The 19,942-nt window shown below is 35.7% G+C and overlaps 1 protein-coding gene across 7 annotated transcripts in view; it reads left to right on the top strand.

Annotated features, from left to right (window-relative positions):
* The window catches only part of NFIB (nuclear factor I B), a 164,298-nt gene that overhangs the window by 118,765 nt on the left and 25,591 nt on the right, over positions 1-19,942 (top strand). For 6 of the 7 annotated variants that reach the window (XM_014874243.2, XM_014874400.2, XM_014874321.2 and 3 more), the window contains exons 7-8: positions 9,102-9,233; positions 11,597-11,781. In XM_014874243.2, coding sequence (XP_014729729.1) covers positions 9,102-9,233; positions 11,597-11,781 — 317 coding nt within the window. Of the gene's footprint in view, positions 1-726; positions 1,311-9,101; positions 9,234-11,596; positions 11,782-19,942 lie in introns of those variants that run through there. The other variant, XM_088156818.1, reaches the window with a different exon arrangement.

Below are 19,942 nucleotides of genomic sequence, written 5' to 3' on the forward strand. Positions count from 1 at the left end.
GGATTATTTTTTACACCTCTATCAATTAGAAATATATCTATGTCATAGATATATATATATTTATATATGATATATGTTTATAAATAATTTGCTGTAGATCTCTTCCAGTATTCCTTTCTCTAGGCTGCTGTTACTGAATTCTTTACTATGTTTCCATATTAAACAAAATTTTGACTTCCTGCACTAGTAAGATTTTGTGAGATAGATGTAAGTTTCTGCCTGAGTAAAACTGATGAGTGTTCTAGAAATTTAGAAATTTTATGCAGTAAAAAAATTTTCCCTCACAATTTGGTAGAGGAAGTTACTAAAAAAGTCCCTAGTGACTAGTGACTAGGCTAAAGAGTGTTTAGGATTTAATAGGCTAAAAACTATTGATGTACATCTTGATTTACTAACTGGTAAGTAAATCAGATTTTTTTTCTTAGCTTGTAAGGAAACAGGAATATCAGAAAAGAGAAGGACAGTGTGTTTATCTATGGCTTCCTTTCTGAAAGCTGGCTCAACAAAGTTAATTAACATAATTGCAGACAATTTCTGTATTTGACCTTAAGATCTGTTTTACTGTTGTAGTGTTACAACACTGTACATAGGAAATAAATAAAACAGTTGTCATCAATGCGCACTGTTCATGACAAAAGTGGAGAGATTCATGTGGCTTTCCATAGTAGTCAGGTGCCTGGAAATACTGAATATCAATATACAATGAAGTGAATTTTAATTTTACAGTTTCTTCATCATGCTCATTCTCTTACACCTCACCCACCTCTACCAACAGTCAAGAGCCAAGATGCCATCATTCCATTAAAACTGAAACAGCTGGACTGCCTTCACCTGTTGTTTGGCCAGCGTCTGTTGGACCCTCCACTTCTCAGGTCCCGACACCCTTTGCTGGATACTCCTCTTCTGGACATTTGTCCCCTTTTTCTTTCTCCCCACCCACTGGAAACTCCTTCCCCATTGGGGTCCTTCCTGATGGCTGCTTCTTTCTTGGGTCCTCTTCTCATGAGCTGTCAAGGATGGATGTTCTAATTTCTGAAGTAAGGGAACTAAAAGAGGAAGTAGTTAATGTGGTCCAGGAGTTGAGAACGGTAACAGAGCACCTTGGCTTTTTGGTGTCCTGTGCTGGACAGGGTTCAGGATTTTTTCCAGCTCCTGGTGCTCCTTCTGAGGGTTAATACATTAGAAACACACTCTCCATCTATCAGATCAATTTAGTTTGGCAGGTTTACCTTCATGAATACCTGTTAAATGCCATTCTGTGTTTTTGACTTAGTCTGAATTCTCAAAATCCTTCTATGTCAAAGGGTGTTTGAAAGCAATTTGTGTCTTGTTAGTAGCTTATTGGTTCTACCTTTGTATATTTTATTATTTCAGAATACTCTTTAACAATGTATACACACACATAGACATACATTTCATATCTGTGTATCTCTGTATAATACATTTAATTTTATGGCTTTTTTTACTAGTATGATGGGATTATTTTCAGCTCTGTAGTCAAATGCTACCATCTGACAAATTTTCATAACTTCACATTTCTAAAATGAGAGATACTTTTCACAGAGACTAACTTCTCAAAGTGTATTTCCAGAGTAAATTCTTAGCCATGGCTTCTGTAAGCCTGTTGGATCCTGTGATGTCGAAAATGGCATCATGGCAATAAATAATATCTTTAACAAGGAAGAGTTACCTGAAGGCCCAATTTGGGTTCTCCTTGTTCTTCGTCATTGCAGAAAAAGATGTTGGCAGAATTCAGTGAGTGAACTTTGTCTACTTGTTAAAAATAATTAACTAAATGTTTAAACGATCCCAACATTTAATATTAAATGTTAAATTTTGGGATAGTTTAAACAAATCCACGATCAATAGGGAATTAGTTTACCTTTGTTTTCTGTAGCAGCAATTTTGCAAGAAAAGCTGCTAGTACCTGAAATAAGTCAAACATTATTTTTATAAAGATGAAAAACACTTAAAGCTTGAAAGGCACTAAGTATGGAAAAAGAGGTGAAGGATCTTCTAAATGCTTATTTAATGAAAATACAGAGAAAGAAAAATATACCATGAACAGAATGGCTGGCAAAAATATTACCTTAGAATGAGTAAGTTACTTGTACATCAAGAAAATTGACCTCCTGCATTATTGAGAGTGCTGTTAAGTTTACACTCTCTTCAAAAAATAAAGCAACAAATATTATATCTGTTTTTCCATATTTAAAATAGATTTAGACAAATTTACAACTTGTTCATAAGTATCTTCAAGTATTCAGAATAGCAGATAAGGAAGTTTTTATTCTGGGCAGAGAGAGATCTGACTTTTCCTTCAGCCCATGAACACTTAGATTTTTGACTTGATGAAAAGTAAATAAATGCTTATAAATATAAACAGAAAGACAAATACAGTTGGAGATGCAATAAGAAACATACAAAAAAAGGTTTGGGTTTTTTTTTTTTTTCGTTCCTGGAAATGACTGTTACTTGCTCAATAAAGTCACTGTAAAAAATCTCATTACAGATTCTTTGTCTTTTGTTTTGACAAATATATTGTGGAAAGCCCTATTAATGTTTTCTATGTGCGATTAGTGAGTTGAATACACTCAAGGTCTTCATATTGATCAATGAAAGATGTTAGTGCAAAAGAATATTTTCTTGTATTCATGGCCATTATCCTGTGATGAATTTCTTATAATGAGAATGTCCTATTAGCTGGATGGTAGATATCCTTTGATTGAAATTAGTGAGAAAATGAATGTCTTAAAGCAAGATTTGTCCCAGGAGCTATGATGTGTAATTTTCTTATTCCAATTTTGCTGAATAAGAGATTTAGTATTTTGAAATTGATCACCTCTTTTTAGAATTTGTAGGGTATGTATAAGTCTGTATAATTGAATATATGTGGTGCAGAATATCTTACTTTATGGAAAGAAGAGGTGTTGTAATTTTTTGGGCCCCGTCTTTATTCATAGATTCTTTGTTTCTGTGTATGTATAAAAATATATTTAAAAAGATACTTTTTTACTGCTTTCAAACAATCTGTATCAAACTTGATCAAAGTAGTTTATTTCAGTGTGACTTAATGTTTCTGTCTCTATTTGAAACCATTCCCCAGATGGATCAACAATTAACGTGGCACACTTCTTAAAATATCCTTAACTCTTACCAGTATAGACTCTAGTAGTAATAAAAGGGAGATTTCATAATATGAATGCTTCTAAATCAACAAATTCCCTTACATTATTTTATATCAATTAGCCCTTTAATCTTATTGCATTCGTAGCCGGAAATACTTTTGTGACTTGTGGCAGTTATGGTTACAGTATTGATTTGATTTTCTTGCCAAGGCCCTTGGAGTCTTAGCATTAATGAAAAGTTACATCTGTATACTTTTCCTTGAAGTCTGGATGACTTTCTGTAGGAGAACTTAATAAATGACTAAAATGTATTCCAAGGTCTTTATAACTTGTTTGATTTTTTAGGAACACTTTTCTTATTCTTCCACAATGCTCTTCTATCACAGCTATATACAGGAATCATACCTCTTAACAATGATTCATAGATGATGAAATGGCCCAGTCTATTTCACAAGTATAAAGATAAACAAAAAAGTACTCAAGTACCTGAAACACACTGGAGCTGCTTATCGTTTTTTTGTGGCAGTGGCTTTTTAAATTATGCTATATATATTTGTTATAGATACACTATACTGTACTGTACTATACAATACAAAAATACTATTTTTGTTTTGATGCCTTTTATCTCTGTTTCAAAGTCAGCCTTATTACTTGTAGTGCCTGTTCCATGTTTAATAGGCAGCCACCCCACTGAGCTCTATGTTAGTCCCAAGTGACATCTGACAGGCTGTGTGTGTACAGAACCGTGTGGATAAGCTGAGTCTGCCGTTGTAGGAAGGCATGAGACAGGAGAGGATGCAGAGGTGCAGCTGTGAAGAGAGTAGAGACATTCTCACATCCTTCCAACAGCAGCACCCTAGATCCCAATGGTCTCCATGAGAGCACCTGTGGCTTGGGGCTCTCACAGCAGGACAGAGTTTCTACTAAGAGATGAGGGTGAGGAAAGGTGAGGAAGGCTGGCCAGCGTAATCTAGAAGATCAGTGCACTGGAAGAAAATGTATGTTTTCTCCTAACATAGTCATGCTGATTATAAACCTCTCCTGGGAGTTTTACTGTTACCTACCGGTGAGAAGTGGTGAGGTGTGTTTAAATGATGAATGCCCACAGCTTTTGCAGGACAGTGTGCCATAGTTTCAGCCTAATTTTGGTAAGAATAGCTGTAAATTTACATAGACACAATCTCTTCAGTGTGGCAGTTAATTATCTACATGTCATATGGTGCTGTCAAACAGCAGTTATGAGATTAGATCTGTATGTCCTGTCCTATAGCTAGACGTTTTTTGAAATTACTTTGGGATTTGGATAGTTTTGGTGTCCACATATTCAATATTAATCTGACCATCATAGCTTTTGTCATCCTCCATTTTATAAATGGCCTTTTGTTAAAATTGAACAATTTTTTTTAAAAAATTAATTTTAGGAAATGTATATGCAGGTTTCCCAATTACTTTAGTTTAAATATCCATGCACTAGATTATATTTTCCAAAAGTTAGTGCATATAATTTTAACAGCAACTGTACTGAGTTGTTTTGCTTTCTGTCCATAAAAAGTAGGATAATCAGTAATGCAATGGATGCTTTGAGTTGTCCAACTTTATACAGCTAGTCACAAACACCAGCAAAGATTGTCCTACATTCATTTATACAGGGACTTGTCTGGGTTTTCCATGTTGCCTCCCTATATCCCCCCTCCCCCAGTATGCTGGGAGGTGTATGGGCAGGTAGGTAAAACCCTTCTGTCTCTTGTTCAAACCCCTTTCTGCTGAGGTAAAGAAAATCTTCAAGGTAAACACAGCCCACATAATGTTACTGTTGGCAATGGAATACAGTGTTCTGCAAGTTCATGTGGGTAATGATGGGAAGAATGACGTCTGCTCCATCTAAAGGGTTTTAATTTTTGTGTTTCAATTTTCCGGAAGTTCTTGTATTGCCTTCTTCTCTTGTGTATATTAATACTTATAAAACAAAACAATATAAAATAGTGTAATTTATTATAAGACCAATAAAAAAGAAATAATTCATTTACTATTGCAAGTAATTTACTCACTTTGTTGTAGCTTTTCTGAATTGAAGTATTGTTTTAATGCTTTTCTTGACAGCTTACAATACTGAAAATGATATTGGTAGAAGTTCTAGTCTAGTGTCTCTTCCTAGGTTTTTCAATACAAATCTTAAAAGGTGAACCATTGAAATAAACCAATGAAATAGTTTATCTGTTGTGAAATGGCATAATAGCACAACAGAGCATTTGATTAGCCTCGGGCATGGTTCCTGATGGGAAAACAGGTGTCACAGTCTGGTAGATTGCATTGTGTAATATTGGAGGTGTGCCTGCTAAAAAAACTGGCGTTAAGTAGGCTGACTTGAAAATGGGGGGGTTATCAAATCTTCATATACTGAAATATTCTAATCTAGTATAAAATTTTCATATTTGAAATGGTTTTCCGCACTTGGTGTAGAAGTAAAAATAAAACTGAAGTCAGTTTTTAAAATGTGAAGAAAAACAAATCAGTCTTTTAAATGTGAAGTGTTCAGCTCTTCCCAAACCTTGATCCTGGTCCTAAAGTTCAGAATGCTCTCAGCTGCTAAGCAGTATGCATGCAGCTGCATGACCCTGTTGTTTCTCTCAAATGTGGGTACAAAGGCCTTCACCTTGAGAATTGCTAAACATGTCTCAGAAATCCATAGCACAGAAATGGCCATGATTTGTTTGTTATATTTTGATGAGTTTTTCATTCTGAAGAACCTCAATTACCAGAATTTTTCATGGAAGTAAATAAAATTTTTAGGAAGCCTTAACTCTGGTCCAAGATAACACTTACTGTGAAATGGAAGAAGACAGCAAAAAGTCAAGGATTAGAGCACAGATTTGTAAAAGGGATGAGCTCGTTGCAAAGACTGGTCTCTGTCTGATGCAGAACAGGAACTCTAAGCCAATCTCTCTCTGTTACAAACATCAAGTTTCTCAGACACTCAGCTGTTCAGGCACATCTCTCTTTCTTTCCTATTTATTCACATATCTATATAAAAATGTGGTCCCACTCATTTTCTTCTTTTTGTGAAGAAGATAAATTAATTAAAATGTTTTGATTTTTATGATTCTTAGTTTCCATCCAGTCCCAGTGCCAAGTCTTCAGGGCAGATATAACAAAGACTTTTTTCAGCAAGGGAGAGGTGGTTGTGGTTTAACGTCACTCAGCTGTCAGTATTCAGCGTTAGGTGCCTTATTAAAATGCACAGTTGAGAAATACATAATTCTTACAATGTTAAAGGGAATTCTATTGAGCTCATCAGAAAATTGGTGATACTGCCTCTGCCTGTGCAAAGTGTCTGTGCTCCTTCTTCACATGTGCAGGTGTAAAGCAAAACAAATTCTCCTGAGTACAGTTTGATTTCTTGTCATTATACAGGCATGCAAAGAGAATTCAAAATTTTACCTAAGTTTTCATGTGCTTCATGCAAGTGTACCTATCAGATGAGGTGAAGATGTATGTGGTATGTCCTGCCACCAGAAATCCTTCCAAGTACTGCCTCTGGGAAAGAGCAGTTCATTTGAAAATATAGCATGGAAGGATACCTCTTATAGCTTGACAGTGGTACTGCGGACTCCACAGATTTTGTCCTTCATTACGGTGATATATACTGAGGGCTGAATATGGGTTTATCCTACTTTCTCTGGGGGTGATGCTACACTAGTGAGTTGTAAATAAATCTTTACAGATTGTTTTTTTGCAAGAGTGTACATTGTAAAGAAAGGTTTGTGAAACCAAGCAGTAGAAAATATATTAATAAAAAGAGTTCTAGAATTAAAAGATTAAAATATATTTATTATTTGTTTATGGATTCTTCTAGCTCTGCTCATAAGTATCTCTCATAAACAAGAAAGAGAAGCTGAAATGCTTCTCTTGGTGGCGGTGATCAAGAAATCAGGTCAGGTGACCAGAAATAGGCATGTGGATGTTTAAACTTGCCCTGTTCGATTCCAGCTGAGTTCTCCTTACAGGTGGCTTGCCAAGTGCAGTGCCAAGATGACATTCATCCAGGAGCTGCCTGGATGGCAAGCTGCTTTAGACTGAGGAAGAGGGTCTTTGCTTTGATGAGGAAATTGCCAAAACTCATGTCTCATTAGTGTTTCCTAAGGTTCTTTGGAAGTGAACAACAGTTTAATTAAAGGCTGATGTAAACATGTTTCTGCACTTTCCCTGCAGCATTTTATCACATTAAAATTGATCAAAATTGTTGCCTTGGGCTGTCTTGAGCAGCTATACATCTGGAGCACCATTTGTGCAAGCTGCTGATGAGCAGGCTACATATGCTATGTTTCACAGCAGCTCTTCTGTCTTCCTATGTAGGCATATTTACCTTGTTGGATGATGAGATGTTCTAACTATTTTTATTTTCATAAGCCCTTTTTACTTTAATGCAATGCCTTAAAACGTGTAACATGCTACTTGTTTGGGTGCCTGTGTGCTCTATCTCCAAAATAATATGAGAATAAAAACAATAGCGATTTGGAACAGCACTGAGAATTTCACATTTGAAGAACATTCTCAGCAGGACAGGACACTGTGTCTGATTAATTTTGACCTTACAATGACTTTGTCTGAGTGCTTTTGGCATCTTTCTGCTTTTCATCTGCATTTCAAACTTTTTTTTTTCCAAAAGTCTGTTTTATTTTCATTCTCAAAGTAATAAGGATTGGAATCCCTTCCTGTAAATTTAAAACAAATAAAACTTTTTTCAGCAGCATTGCTGAAGACGTGGGCTTTTCTGGGTATTCAGGTGCTCATCAGGCACAGTAGTCAGGATCAAAGTGAAGGGTGGTAATTGCAGGGGATGGTGGAGGGTCACAGGGAGAGTCTGCTCTGGGTCTGGTGCCAGTGCCTGTGCAGGGCTTGACAGCAGGACGGGGCAGAGTCAAGAAGTCGACTCTCAGTTTCATGTGTCCTGCTCTGAAGTCAGCTCAGAAAGCATTGGTTAAATTCGGTTTCGATAAGACATTCACATTTTGCAGGCCCGTCTTAGCAGAATTGAATGTGCCAATATTAAAAGGGTCAAAAATCCTTTTAAAAATAACATAGTCCATGCAAGAAAGTCAGCTGCAGTGTGGCCTCTGTCCAGGAAAGTGCTTAAGAAATTACTTCTGCTTTGAACATGAGTTATTGCATTTATTTGAAATTGAACAAATTACAATATTGATGTCTATTGTATAAAAAAATTAAATTAAATTTGAAATAATTTGGTGCAAAGTCCAACAAATATTCATTATTAATTTAAACTTTCAGAAAAAAATCCAGTATTTTTGCTAGCGGAACATCAGTAAGCTTGGTAGAACTCATACATTTGTCCCTACTAGTGTGTTATCTTCATATAGTGAGCTCTAAAGAGATGCTTTTATTAACAGGGAAAGTCAAAGAAGGAAGTGACAAGACCGTCCTTGAGATATGGAAAATATGAGACAAGTTAAAGTATCCCTTGTTCTCAGGGAGGTTACATTGTTTCACTGTGGTTTTGGGAAGAGTAAGGGATAAGTTTTGAAGTAATACAATAATAAATACCATAAAACAGCATGTGTATGGCAACTACCCTACACATCTGAGTGTAGGTGTTCCATTAAAAAATGCAATAAAAATTAAGTGGATGTTGAAGGAACAGGTGATTTGATCATGTTTGGGGGAGCTGAGAAGTGTCTAGGGAAATTCTAAAGACATAAATTTCTTCACTATTTGACTTGTCTGGTATGAAAGGAATGTAGTTTCTGTTTTGCAGGACCAGGACCTGTTAGAACATTTTTAAAATTCTCATATTTGAAAACAGTAATTTAAAATTAGTTTATTCACCATAGGGGAGTTGGATCATCATAGCATATTAGTGCAAGAACAGCAAAAAGAAATATCTTCAGCCTATAAAATGATGTGTCCTGAGCAAGGCTTCTAAGCTAATGTTATTGTTACATTGTTTTTCTATTGTAGATATGTCTTCTCCTACAATGAAGAAACCTGAAAAGCCTTTGTTTAGTCCTACTTCTCCCCAGGATTCTTCATCAAGACTGAGCACTTTTCCCCAACATCACCATCCAGGAATCCCAGGAGTTGCACACAGTGGTGAGGGCTATGGAGGAGAAAATAAAAACCTCCCTGTTAATTTGTTCTCTTCTCCTTTCCTATAATCATTTGATTATAATCATGATGCATTTTTGCAGACTTTCTTAGAGACATAATCCAATTCATAATGCTAGTGAAAATAAAAATGGAAAAGTTTGGGACATCCTTGCTGAAATGTTCATTTAACTGTTCAGGTAATCTGACTGCTGGAAGTCACTAAAAAGGATTTAAGATTAACTAGTGAATAAACTAAATTGTACAATGCATGAAGAAACTGAAGAGGAAATATCCTCCCTGTAGTTCATCCTTTCACCTAAATCTCTTTTTTATTATTATTGCTATGACTATATTGTATTTAAATACCAGAATAGGCAAGATTTAATACACAAGAGAAGTCACAGTCATGTTTACTATGTGGCACAATGAAATAAGTACCACTGCTTCTTTTGAATGCTGGGTCTAAAGAGTCCTGATTAAGTATTTTCCAACACCTGTTATCTGAAATAATAGGTAAATCCATTGTAAAAATTCATTTGAAGTAAGGATGATGTACATGAAATATGACAGAATGCATGTTGTCTTGAGGGTTTATCAGTAATGACAGGGAAATTTCAGCATCATCTTATGTTTAATTTTATAGGTGAGACTGACCCTGGTTTTCAGATGAGAACACAGAAATGTCCTCAGTATTCCTCAGAATACTCCTTATAAATTGCATGTAAAGGTTTTAATTGAGCAGAGCTGAGTGACTAGAGGACTAAAGTAGATTTGAACATTTTGTTCTTTTCTTTCACAGGCAGTTTTGCTTTGAGAAATTTCTGTTTTATTTTTCCTCCATGACTTCAAGTGACTCCCTTTAAATTCGGGTGTAAGGAACATTTTCCCCTTAACATCCATTTATTTTGTATTACAAAATAGTCCTGGACTCATTCTGGTCACTTTGAGGTTTCCATTACCAGCAGATACTCAAACATATAGAGATGATAGATAAAATGGAAGAAATAGATTTCTCTTCGTTTGTGTTCGTTTTGCACAGCTCTAATATGCCAGAGCAGTAACTAAGTAACTAGTATTTTGTTTAAACTGAATTGGTGGGGCTGTGATTAAAACGAACCTGGAACTTCCCCCAGAAAGAAAAAAAAACATAAAAGAAAAAAGAAAAAAAAAAAAAGCGCCCAACAAAAAAAACCTATACTTATGAGTATATCTTTATATTTAATTTAGAGTATAGTTCTAAAATATCCATACTTGAGGGGCAATCAGAACCTAACTTGTGGATGAACTATTCACTTGCTGGGAAACCACATTTTTATCTTTGTAGACTGTTCTATTATGCCAATGCCAAAATTATGCCAAAAAAGTAGCAAGACCTTTAAAAATTAAGCTGCAGAAACCCAGAGATGTGAAAGTTGGTCCAGAAAGGCAATGGTGGTTTGCTTGTTCTGATACAGTGGAGAGCCATTGAAGCCCTTAAAAAAGACCTTGCTTTGCAGACATGATTTTGTATTTTTCCACTAATGAAAATGGAAACTCCTTATCTCTTCTCTTTTTTCATTGAACCAAGTACCATTTTTTAATACTAGAAGAAAGCTCTACACTTGCACACTGACAACTGGGCACCAGAAGGAATGTTGTACCTTCCTTGCACTGTGAAAACATTGTCAGTTTAGACACTGCTCACAGTCCTTAGATAGAAAATGGTACGTTTCTAAAGGCTGGAAATTAAGAGAATGAAAAGAATAAAAATGGGCAGGGTACATAATTTTTTATCAGAGATTATTTTATTGGATGGATTGGTTTCTCAGGCCCTGAAGTTGAATGTTCATTGATATTTTCATAAAGGTCAGAAAATATTTGTGGCAATATTGAAGAGTAGATATAGGCCTGTCCTCGGATGAGGCAGGTAGAGTGCAATGCAGTGAGGAATCCCCATTTCTTAGAGCTTGGTGATTTTCCTCAGTGTTGGAGTGCTGCAAATAAAAGTGAGGTCTTTATTTAGTATTTGATTTGGTTTTTTGGGCTCCAGATGGGAAAATTGTGTAACTGGAATATCTTTTATGCTGGAGAATAACTTCTGTTTAAACAAGAAACAAAAAACAAAACAAACAAAAAAATTATGATGGCATAACCCTCAAAACCAAAACAAGATGCACTATTTATTAATTTAGATAGTTACACTTTCCATTTCCTGGGATAATGTGAGGGCAGGACCTGTACATTTTTCTGTAAAAATGCCACAAATTTGGAGTGCAAGACAGTGTTTTATAACTGACCTTTTTATTTATCTTATTGTAACACAGAGGTGAAGAATTTTAGAAGAAACAAGATGTGAAGTAATTTTAATTTTATTTTATTTTCTCTAGTCATCTCAACTAGAACTCCACCTCCACCTTCACCACTGCCATTTCCAGCACAAGCTATTCTCCCTCCTGCCCCATCTAGCTACTTCTCTCATCCAACGATCAGATATCCTCCCCACCTGAATCCTCAGGATACTCTGAAGAATTACGTACCTTCTTACGACCCGTCCAGCCCGCAGACTAGCCAGGTACTGTAAAATTATGTGAACCCTCCAAAACAAGGAATATGTGTCTTCTAGGGCATCTAGACTGGTGTCTTGCCAGTTCTGGTCTTAGAGAAATCTGAACAACTTATCCTGTTCATCATGGTTGAATAAAGGGTGCAGGTTAATCATATTTACTTGCTTTTCCTCAAGCATAAGAAAAATACTTTACTGAAAGCCCTGGCAACAGCAACAGGGCAGGTCCTGCTCCTGCACCCCTCGCACAGTTTGGGCCACAAGAGGCAAAGCTTCCACTGCAAGAAGTGTGCTGATACGTACACATGTCCAAGCACATGCGTGGACACAGGTATAATTATAGACTGGCAATGAAAATAAACTCTTGGAAGTTAGTACTTGCCCTGTTCCATAGACACTGATTTTCTTTGCATAGTGAGCAAAGACATACAAATTCTTTTTTTCTTCCTTTGTAGAGAACATGCTGTAGCAGATGTGTTCCTGGCAATTGCATGGGTTCAAAGTTGTGTCTGATATTGCAAATTAACATGTTTTTCATTAGTGAAATAATTTGTGAAGACTGTGTGCAAAACTACTTTCCATGATAGCATCAGCACACAGCGTTACCATGTGATCTGCACTACAGGACAAACTGCAGTTGAGACTTGGTCTGTCAATATCTGGAATATGTCCAATGTCAGTGTAATGTAATCTTTGCTTCTCAGGCTGTTATTTCTTTGATGACTTGTCTGAAAGGCTTTTGTGGAACCCTGTTGCTTGTGCTTTAGCATGTTTTTTTGGAAGGGCCTTGGGCAGGTAAACTGAAGAGACAGGTTTTCCTTCTCCTAAGAGTTAGGTTCTTTCAGAAGGACTTTCTTAACAGGGGTGGAGGGGGTTGCTATGGTAGTATTTTGTTTTGGGCTTAGTTTGTTTTGGTTTTCACCAATAATGACAGGCCTTGCAGCATTCAATTTAGTTACAGCAGCAATGGAACTTGAGACTGAATCAAACTTTCTCTGTTGAATAACAGATATGTACCCTTTGGACTGTGCAGAAGGTCATGGTCGTTATTGTCCCCATGGACTAATTTCCTGGTCCAGCTGCATGACTTTCTATATACTTAACTAATTAAAAAAAGAAAAAAGTGGTCCAAATCAAAATTTACTTTGAAGAAAAAATCCTAACTATGTGGGTTTTGTTGGTTACAGCCTTACTGCAAATTAAACCAAAAACTGAACATGGAGTATATTGACTTCAGAATACAAATTGCTATCTGCACATGGATTAAAATTCTTTCAATCCTGTATAGCATTTTTTCTGAGACTCAGCTGGGAACGTTGTGTGCAGGACCTGATTTTAATTTGTGTAAAATTTCCATGAATAACAAAGTCTAATTAAGACACCCATTAAAAATCCTTAGCGTTAATTCAGTGCAGAAAATCTCAGAGTTCTGTTGGATTTTTTTTTAACTGATGTCTTAATTAGGCACTATTAAGGGGAAAATTATGCAAATTAAATCAGGCCCTTACTGTTATGCATTTCTTTAATTATTCAGTGCTTGTTTTACTTACATTTTGATTTCTTATATATGTTAAAAGAGCAGATTAGGTGATAATCTCTCTGGATTGTTCCATGTTCTGCTTTGGATCATTATGAAAAAAACAACATCTAAATGAAGTATCTGACTTTCTTTCAGTTGAAAAATGTGCTGTCTTATGATTTTACCATCGGAGAGTATATTCCTTGAGCAGGAATTATGCTTTCAACTTTTTGCTCAACTCTTTTGCCTTTTCTCTAGTGAAAAAAATTATCTTTTGACCTTAAAAGATAAAATTTTAGTCTCCTGATTTTTTACAGAGTAGTAGGAAACTGAGAAGACTTCATATTTTTGTATGTTCCATAGGGGAAAAACAACAATAATTTATTGGCCAAATTTACTACTTTCATGACTTTTCATAACCTTTTTATTAGGGTAATTTTTTTCATTTCATTTGAGGTTTTGTTTAGTTTCTGACAAGAGGGATGGAGTAAATAACACCAAATGTGCAATTTCAGGCATCTGCATCATCCATTCACTATAATTTATTATTATCACCCAGATTATGAGTGGAATACTTTAAAAATTTAGTTCTTTGCAGTTCATTTGAGATTTGCTGTAAGTAGGAGTAGTTGTATGCCTACTCAAAATATCTGTAAATAAAATAGTTAAAGTTTGGCTGTATAAAAAGTAAAACACCAGGATTAATTTTTTGCTTAGGAAAAGAAGAAGCAACTGTCTGTGAAGTTTCAGTGACAAAAGGGAATTGTTCTGATACAATAGGATGTTTTGAGCCAAACCAGTTTTTCTTTTCTAAATAAAACATTAAGTTTTATTCAAAAAAAATTATTATAAAATGCAAAAAGGAATCTGTAGGAATACATCAAATTTAATTATACTTCCCCACCTCAAAACATGCTCATTTGGATTTCAAAAGGGGAAATACAATGATAATTTTAATTTAGCTGTAGAAATAGAAAGGATGGATACCCTGACGGCATTTACCTAAAATGAACTGTTCCTCCTGAACGTCTTTCAGTAATACACTAATTTAGATTGTTACGACAAGCAACTGAGATGCCTTGTACTCCCCACAGCAATTTTGAGATTAATTACATTACTGCTGCACTGATTATAGTGAGACAGTCATGCTATTCAATGGAATACTTTAAGCAAAATTAGTTCAAGGATATAGAGATCCCATAGGTTCCCATTATGGGAAGCACTGAGCAATTTTCTTGACATAATGTTAAATAGTCCAAATTATGTGTGATGAACAGTCAGGAAGTTCAAACAGGCCCTTTGGCTGCAGTGAAAAATGGTTCAACAATGGAAGATCCTAAACAAAAGGGAGCTGTTGCTGCTGGTTTCATGAATATCTGCTTTTTATCCCATGCTCAATATAGAGAATAAACAAACAAATGTACTGAACAGAAATAGATTATAGAAATAATCTTGTTAGATTTAAAGCTAGACTTGTCTCAAGCTAGTAGTCTGGTAAGTTCCCAAGGTTTTAAGAACTGCTGTACTTTCCACTGATTTAGAATTTCTGCTAAGTCCTTTTTGGTATACTTATTTCCATGCTTTTTTCTTAACTATGTACTCATATTACTGGCTGAGATTTTATGTGTGGGGATGTATCTGTATTATGATGGGGTGCAGGTGTCTCTGATTGATACTGGTTATTCAATGCAAACTTCATCAAAAACTAGTTGATTGATATGTGTCGAATCCACCTATAGTGTTTATCCATGTAGAGTGTGTTGAGGTTTTCAAAGCTACCACAAATTTCCAGCATGTATTTCCTTTTTGAATGATTCCAGATGGGTGAATCTTTTAATCTCAGAAAATATTACCTCCTCTGTTTCTGTGTACACAAGTACAGACACACACACACACACAAAAATCTGAACACACATGGGATTCATTATTACTCAGGAGCCTGCGAATCATATACAGTATCAACATAAGACTTCCAATGAGCCTGGATAAATCGTCAAGCACAACATCACTTGTGTGGCTGAAATCAAACCCAGAACCTCCAAACATAATTCACAGTTGAGTTAAACGGAATAATTTGCTGATGAAGGTGTGGTGAATCACAGAAAAAGGATGAGCAAGTGTGATAAAGGAAACGTAGGAAAGCAAGCAGTTGAGGTGAATCCTGCTGATGAACATCCTTGTATCCATAAGGTTTTTTTTACTTCTGACTGAACCATACAAACAGAAATAGACAATCTTCCAAGCTCTTGCACTATCTTATTACAAAGGGCACAGTTTACCTGTAACATTAGCTCAAATGTTATGATATTTATGATGAAATATCAGTTTTCATTATATGGTAAAACTAACTGAACTTGATGGGAGTTAAGTATTGGACTGTTTTCTTCTTACAAGAAATGGCTTACATGTGCTGTGTACTACAGGCTGAGTGAGCTGCTGCATATTTGCAGCATATTTGCCTGCATATTTGGCTAAAATTCCTGGGTCTGATAAAACATACTTTATTGCAGCGTGGGCTAGTTTGCAGCTTTATCTTTTCATTGGTTTTATCTTTGTCTGAAGACAGAAATATCTGAAGTTCTTGAGAATAGTTGTTTCTGGAAGCTGATGAGGCCACTTATTTTCCTCTTGTAATTGATTGGGATATTGAACCTTTTGTTCAATGAAAGGCACATTCTTCAGGGATGCCAAGCAGATGCTTTGTCTTATATTCTTCAGTACAATAACTAGAGTCGTTGGGTGTTGTTGAGGGAATCTTGTGAAGCTCTCTGGGCTGGCCAAAGCGTTTCCTGTTGGTTCTTGGGAGAGTACTAGCAGAATAAGCCAAAAAAAGCAAAATTGCGTGCGTGTGGTTTCTTTGGTATAGCTAGCACCTCTTTTATTTGTTGATGTTTAGTAATTTTCAACTTCTTGGGCAAGTCTTTGAGAATTTTTGAGAAATTATTGAAGATTAAATAAGGCAATGTGCAGTTTTTACTTGTGATTGGGAGGCAAAGATTGAGAAAGTCCTAGCTTAACACTATCTCTTGACAAGGTGTTTTAAGATTTAATTGCAGTTGTAAATGGTTTGCATGCATAAGTCTCCAGAGGGCATATCTTTATGTAGCATAAAGATATCTTTGGAACATCCATCGACAAAGATAATTCCTTTCCTGTGCTTGTGTCACACAAACTTACCCTGTAGTTAAGGCAAATATACAAGAAAAACTGGATTTTTTCCTCGTGGTCTACCTGTTGACAAATAACTGATATTGCAGGCTCACAGGTAAAATTGTGATTCAGCATTTAGGACTCTAGACTGTCTTATGAGTCCCATGTCTGAACATGGATTGCTGAAACTCTGCAGTTGCTCTCTGCTTCAGCAGCATTTACATCAAGAGGAAAATTCATACATCAGTTCATCAAATGAATGAGAATTAGGCCTTGCTAGATCAAAGTTGAGACCTTGATTTCTTTGAGAAAGTACAGAAGGGATGTTGTAAGCCAAGAACTGGCAGCAATGTTTTTTCCTAAAGCTAATTTTTCAAGCAGACAGGTAGCAGTGTGTCATACCACAGGAAGCTTTGGTGTGGCATTTCAGAATGAGGTCTGTGTAAAATATGCTGTCTCAGATTGTTAACACGGAAGCTAGGGAGATTCATTCCTGTGAAAAGTGGTAAGGGGCACTAAAAGAAGGCAAAGTGCATTTCTGCTGTTACCTTAGTGTTCAATAGCAGAAAGGAAACAGCAGCCTTGATTCGTGTGAAGCAAATGCTTTATGCAACCCACCAGGTTCAAACTGCCTACAGTATTTTCTACAATCTCACTGGTGCTACTCTAGTTATGCCGTTCCCTTATGTTTAGCAGAGTGTCAAGAGCATTGTTATTAGTCAGAGGGGTGATAAATTGGGGATATGTGTTTCACACATTTCATGAAACTGCACCATTGGGCTGTGCCTGGTGGGAGAAGAACATGACCATTCAATTTTTAGAGGTGGTGGAGCATTAGAGTGCTCTAGACAAAAAGGAGAGGAGTGAAAGTTAGAAAAATGGAAGATATTTCTGATTTCTTTCAGTTGTAGATTTTCTAAAACATTAATCACTCTCTGTGGACACCACACAGCACAATGATGTGGGCTCAAAGACAGAACTGATCAACTGTAATCTCCAGGTTCACAGATGTGTCTAGTAAACCATTTTTAATGTAAGATATTTGGTATGGAAGGAACCAAAATACCCAGAACTGTATCTCCTATGCCTTTGTCAACAAAATTAACTCAATCAGCCTTCTCAAAACTACACTGCTAAAGGGTTTTACAGTAATATTTTTTCCATAATATTGGAACTTCACCATTACAAGCAACTGGAATTCTTAAGAGGAAATGGGTGACAGTATTTGCAAATGCATAATATTCAGTTTGACTAAACTGCATTCACTAGTTTGTCACCTGGCTATTATATGATAACATTGTGAAATACAGAATTTCTATTAAAAACTTGTGTTTTAAGAAGAAAATATCTTTTTTTCCAAGTGTACTGGTTAGCTGGAATAATATCATTTTTTGTTAAGCCAAGAAACTTCTTTCTGAAACACCTAACAGAGCGTCATAGGTAGCTATATCTAGGACATGCATAGATTAATATGATTTCTAGCCTATGTTAATTGTTTAAAGCTGATTTGTACTTATGATTTCAAGGAAAACTGGATTTATTTTATTTGGAATTGAGGAGCATAATTACTATTTTTTTTTAAGTGGGTATGTGAGCATCAAATATACTTGATAATTTAAGCAATAAATAGTTCATGTGAATTTTTGATATGTCAAACTTCTATTATGTTTGGATAGCTCATCTGTAGATATCAGTAGTTTCTATTTCATTATAGCATCAGAAATACTTTTGTAACACTGAAAGTAGTGAACTATATGACAAAACACTGAATTGTAACTGAATAACTAAGGTTAAATGTTCTGATATTTGGGCATGTATGTGAACAAAAGTCTGAAAAGAGGTTGATTAATTGATGATTATAAATATGTTAGAAAATCCTATCAGGGAAAAGAGCTACAGTGAAATCTGACTTTAAGAAAGTCTGTATTCATATCTGTTATAGGTTTCTGTTCAGACTTCAGACCTGAGGATTAAAATAAAGTGTGCACAGTGCACACCATGAGATAACAACAGCCTGACATTCTGAGTTATGTTACAGCTGTGACAGCAAATACAACTTGTCTTTGGACACATAAATGAATTAACCTGTGGCAATTCAAGATGATGTGGAATTAAAAAATCTGAAAATTGCAACAAATCTGACAATCAAATTAGCGTCCAATCCAACAGTAGAAAAATGTATGCCTGCATAAATAAGGACTAAATTTCCCTGACCGTCATTGTGTTTACTTCTTTTCCTCACAAATTTTCCAATGCACAGTTTGTTTATCTAACACAGCTGCCTCTACAGTATTTGCTTGAGGTTTATGTCTCAGTCATCGCCTCTGTGAATCCATCACAAAGACATATTGATGCCCTGTTTGATGGTAGCAGCTGATTCTTCACCTGCAATGCATTTGTCTGTAATAATCTTTCAGGAAAACTGAAACTAGAGTATAGAACTTGTTTCGTACGAGGACAAAATTTATTTGTGTTAAGTGATGTACTGTAGGTATTTGAACTTGTTATTCAAGTGGATATTGTCCAAATAGATATGCAATTTCCATGCTAAAATACTGTTTGATATAGCTGAAAAGGAAAAAAAGAACAGGTCAGAGAAGCTTTCTCTAGCTGTCAGTTTTCAATAAGATTGTGAAGGGCCTGTTTCTGGCCAAAGGGTTTCCCTTTTTGGATTGAAAACTTAAAGCAACTCAGAGGACTTGAGACACTTGAGAGAGCTGATGTTCATGAGCTTGTACTGCTATCAATTGCACCATCCATAATCTGGACTTTTATTTCAAAAGCTTTTACTTTTGTGTTTCCAAAGATAACCATAGAAGTGTGAATTGAGTATAAACTGCTGCAGCATATCTGCATAAATCTGAAGACAGACCAAAGCAATAACTCTGAGGCAATTACGAGATCTGTTTTTTAGGATCTTAAGTTGCAAACTAGTTGCGATAACTTAAATATAAGTTTATAAATGTAAGGTTAATTGCCCCACTGTTATTCACTGCATGCAAGAAAAACAAATATGGATGGTTTGGGAAGACTTCTTATGAGAGACATCCTACTAAGGAAATTTAGGAGAGTTGAGAATGCTATCATAAACTCTGCTTTCAAAAGTAGCACACTTTTGAAAAACACTGAAGTTTAAAGCAAACTGCAAGTGTACTATTTTCTATGACAACTTTAGTCAAAAGAAGGACCTTGGTTTACATCTCAAAGACAGCTTCATTGTTGAAGAAGAATTGTATTTGTAAACTTCACACCAGGTATGTGTTTACCTACAACTGGATTGCAATTGCATTTGAAATCTATCTTGGAATATCTTGGACGCTATAAGAATTGATTCTTGGAATCTTGGAAGTATATGAACTAAACTTACTGAAGTAACAAGTTTTCATTGTTTTTTACTTCAGAGGTTTCTTTTCTGTGTCTAGCAGACCTCAGTGTCATTGCATTGGCACTCACTTTTAGATGTGAGACAGACATAGAACTTCCATTTAGGAGGGAGTTGGG

The sequence above is a fragment of the Sturnus vulgaris genome, chromosome Z, assembly GCF_052056855.1.
Source record: "Sturnus vulgaris isolate bStuVul1 chromosome Z, bStuVul1.hap1, whole genome shotgun sequence".
NCBI lineage: Eukaryota > Metazoa > Chordata > Aves > Passeriformes > Sturnidae > Sturnus > Sturnus vulgaris.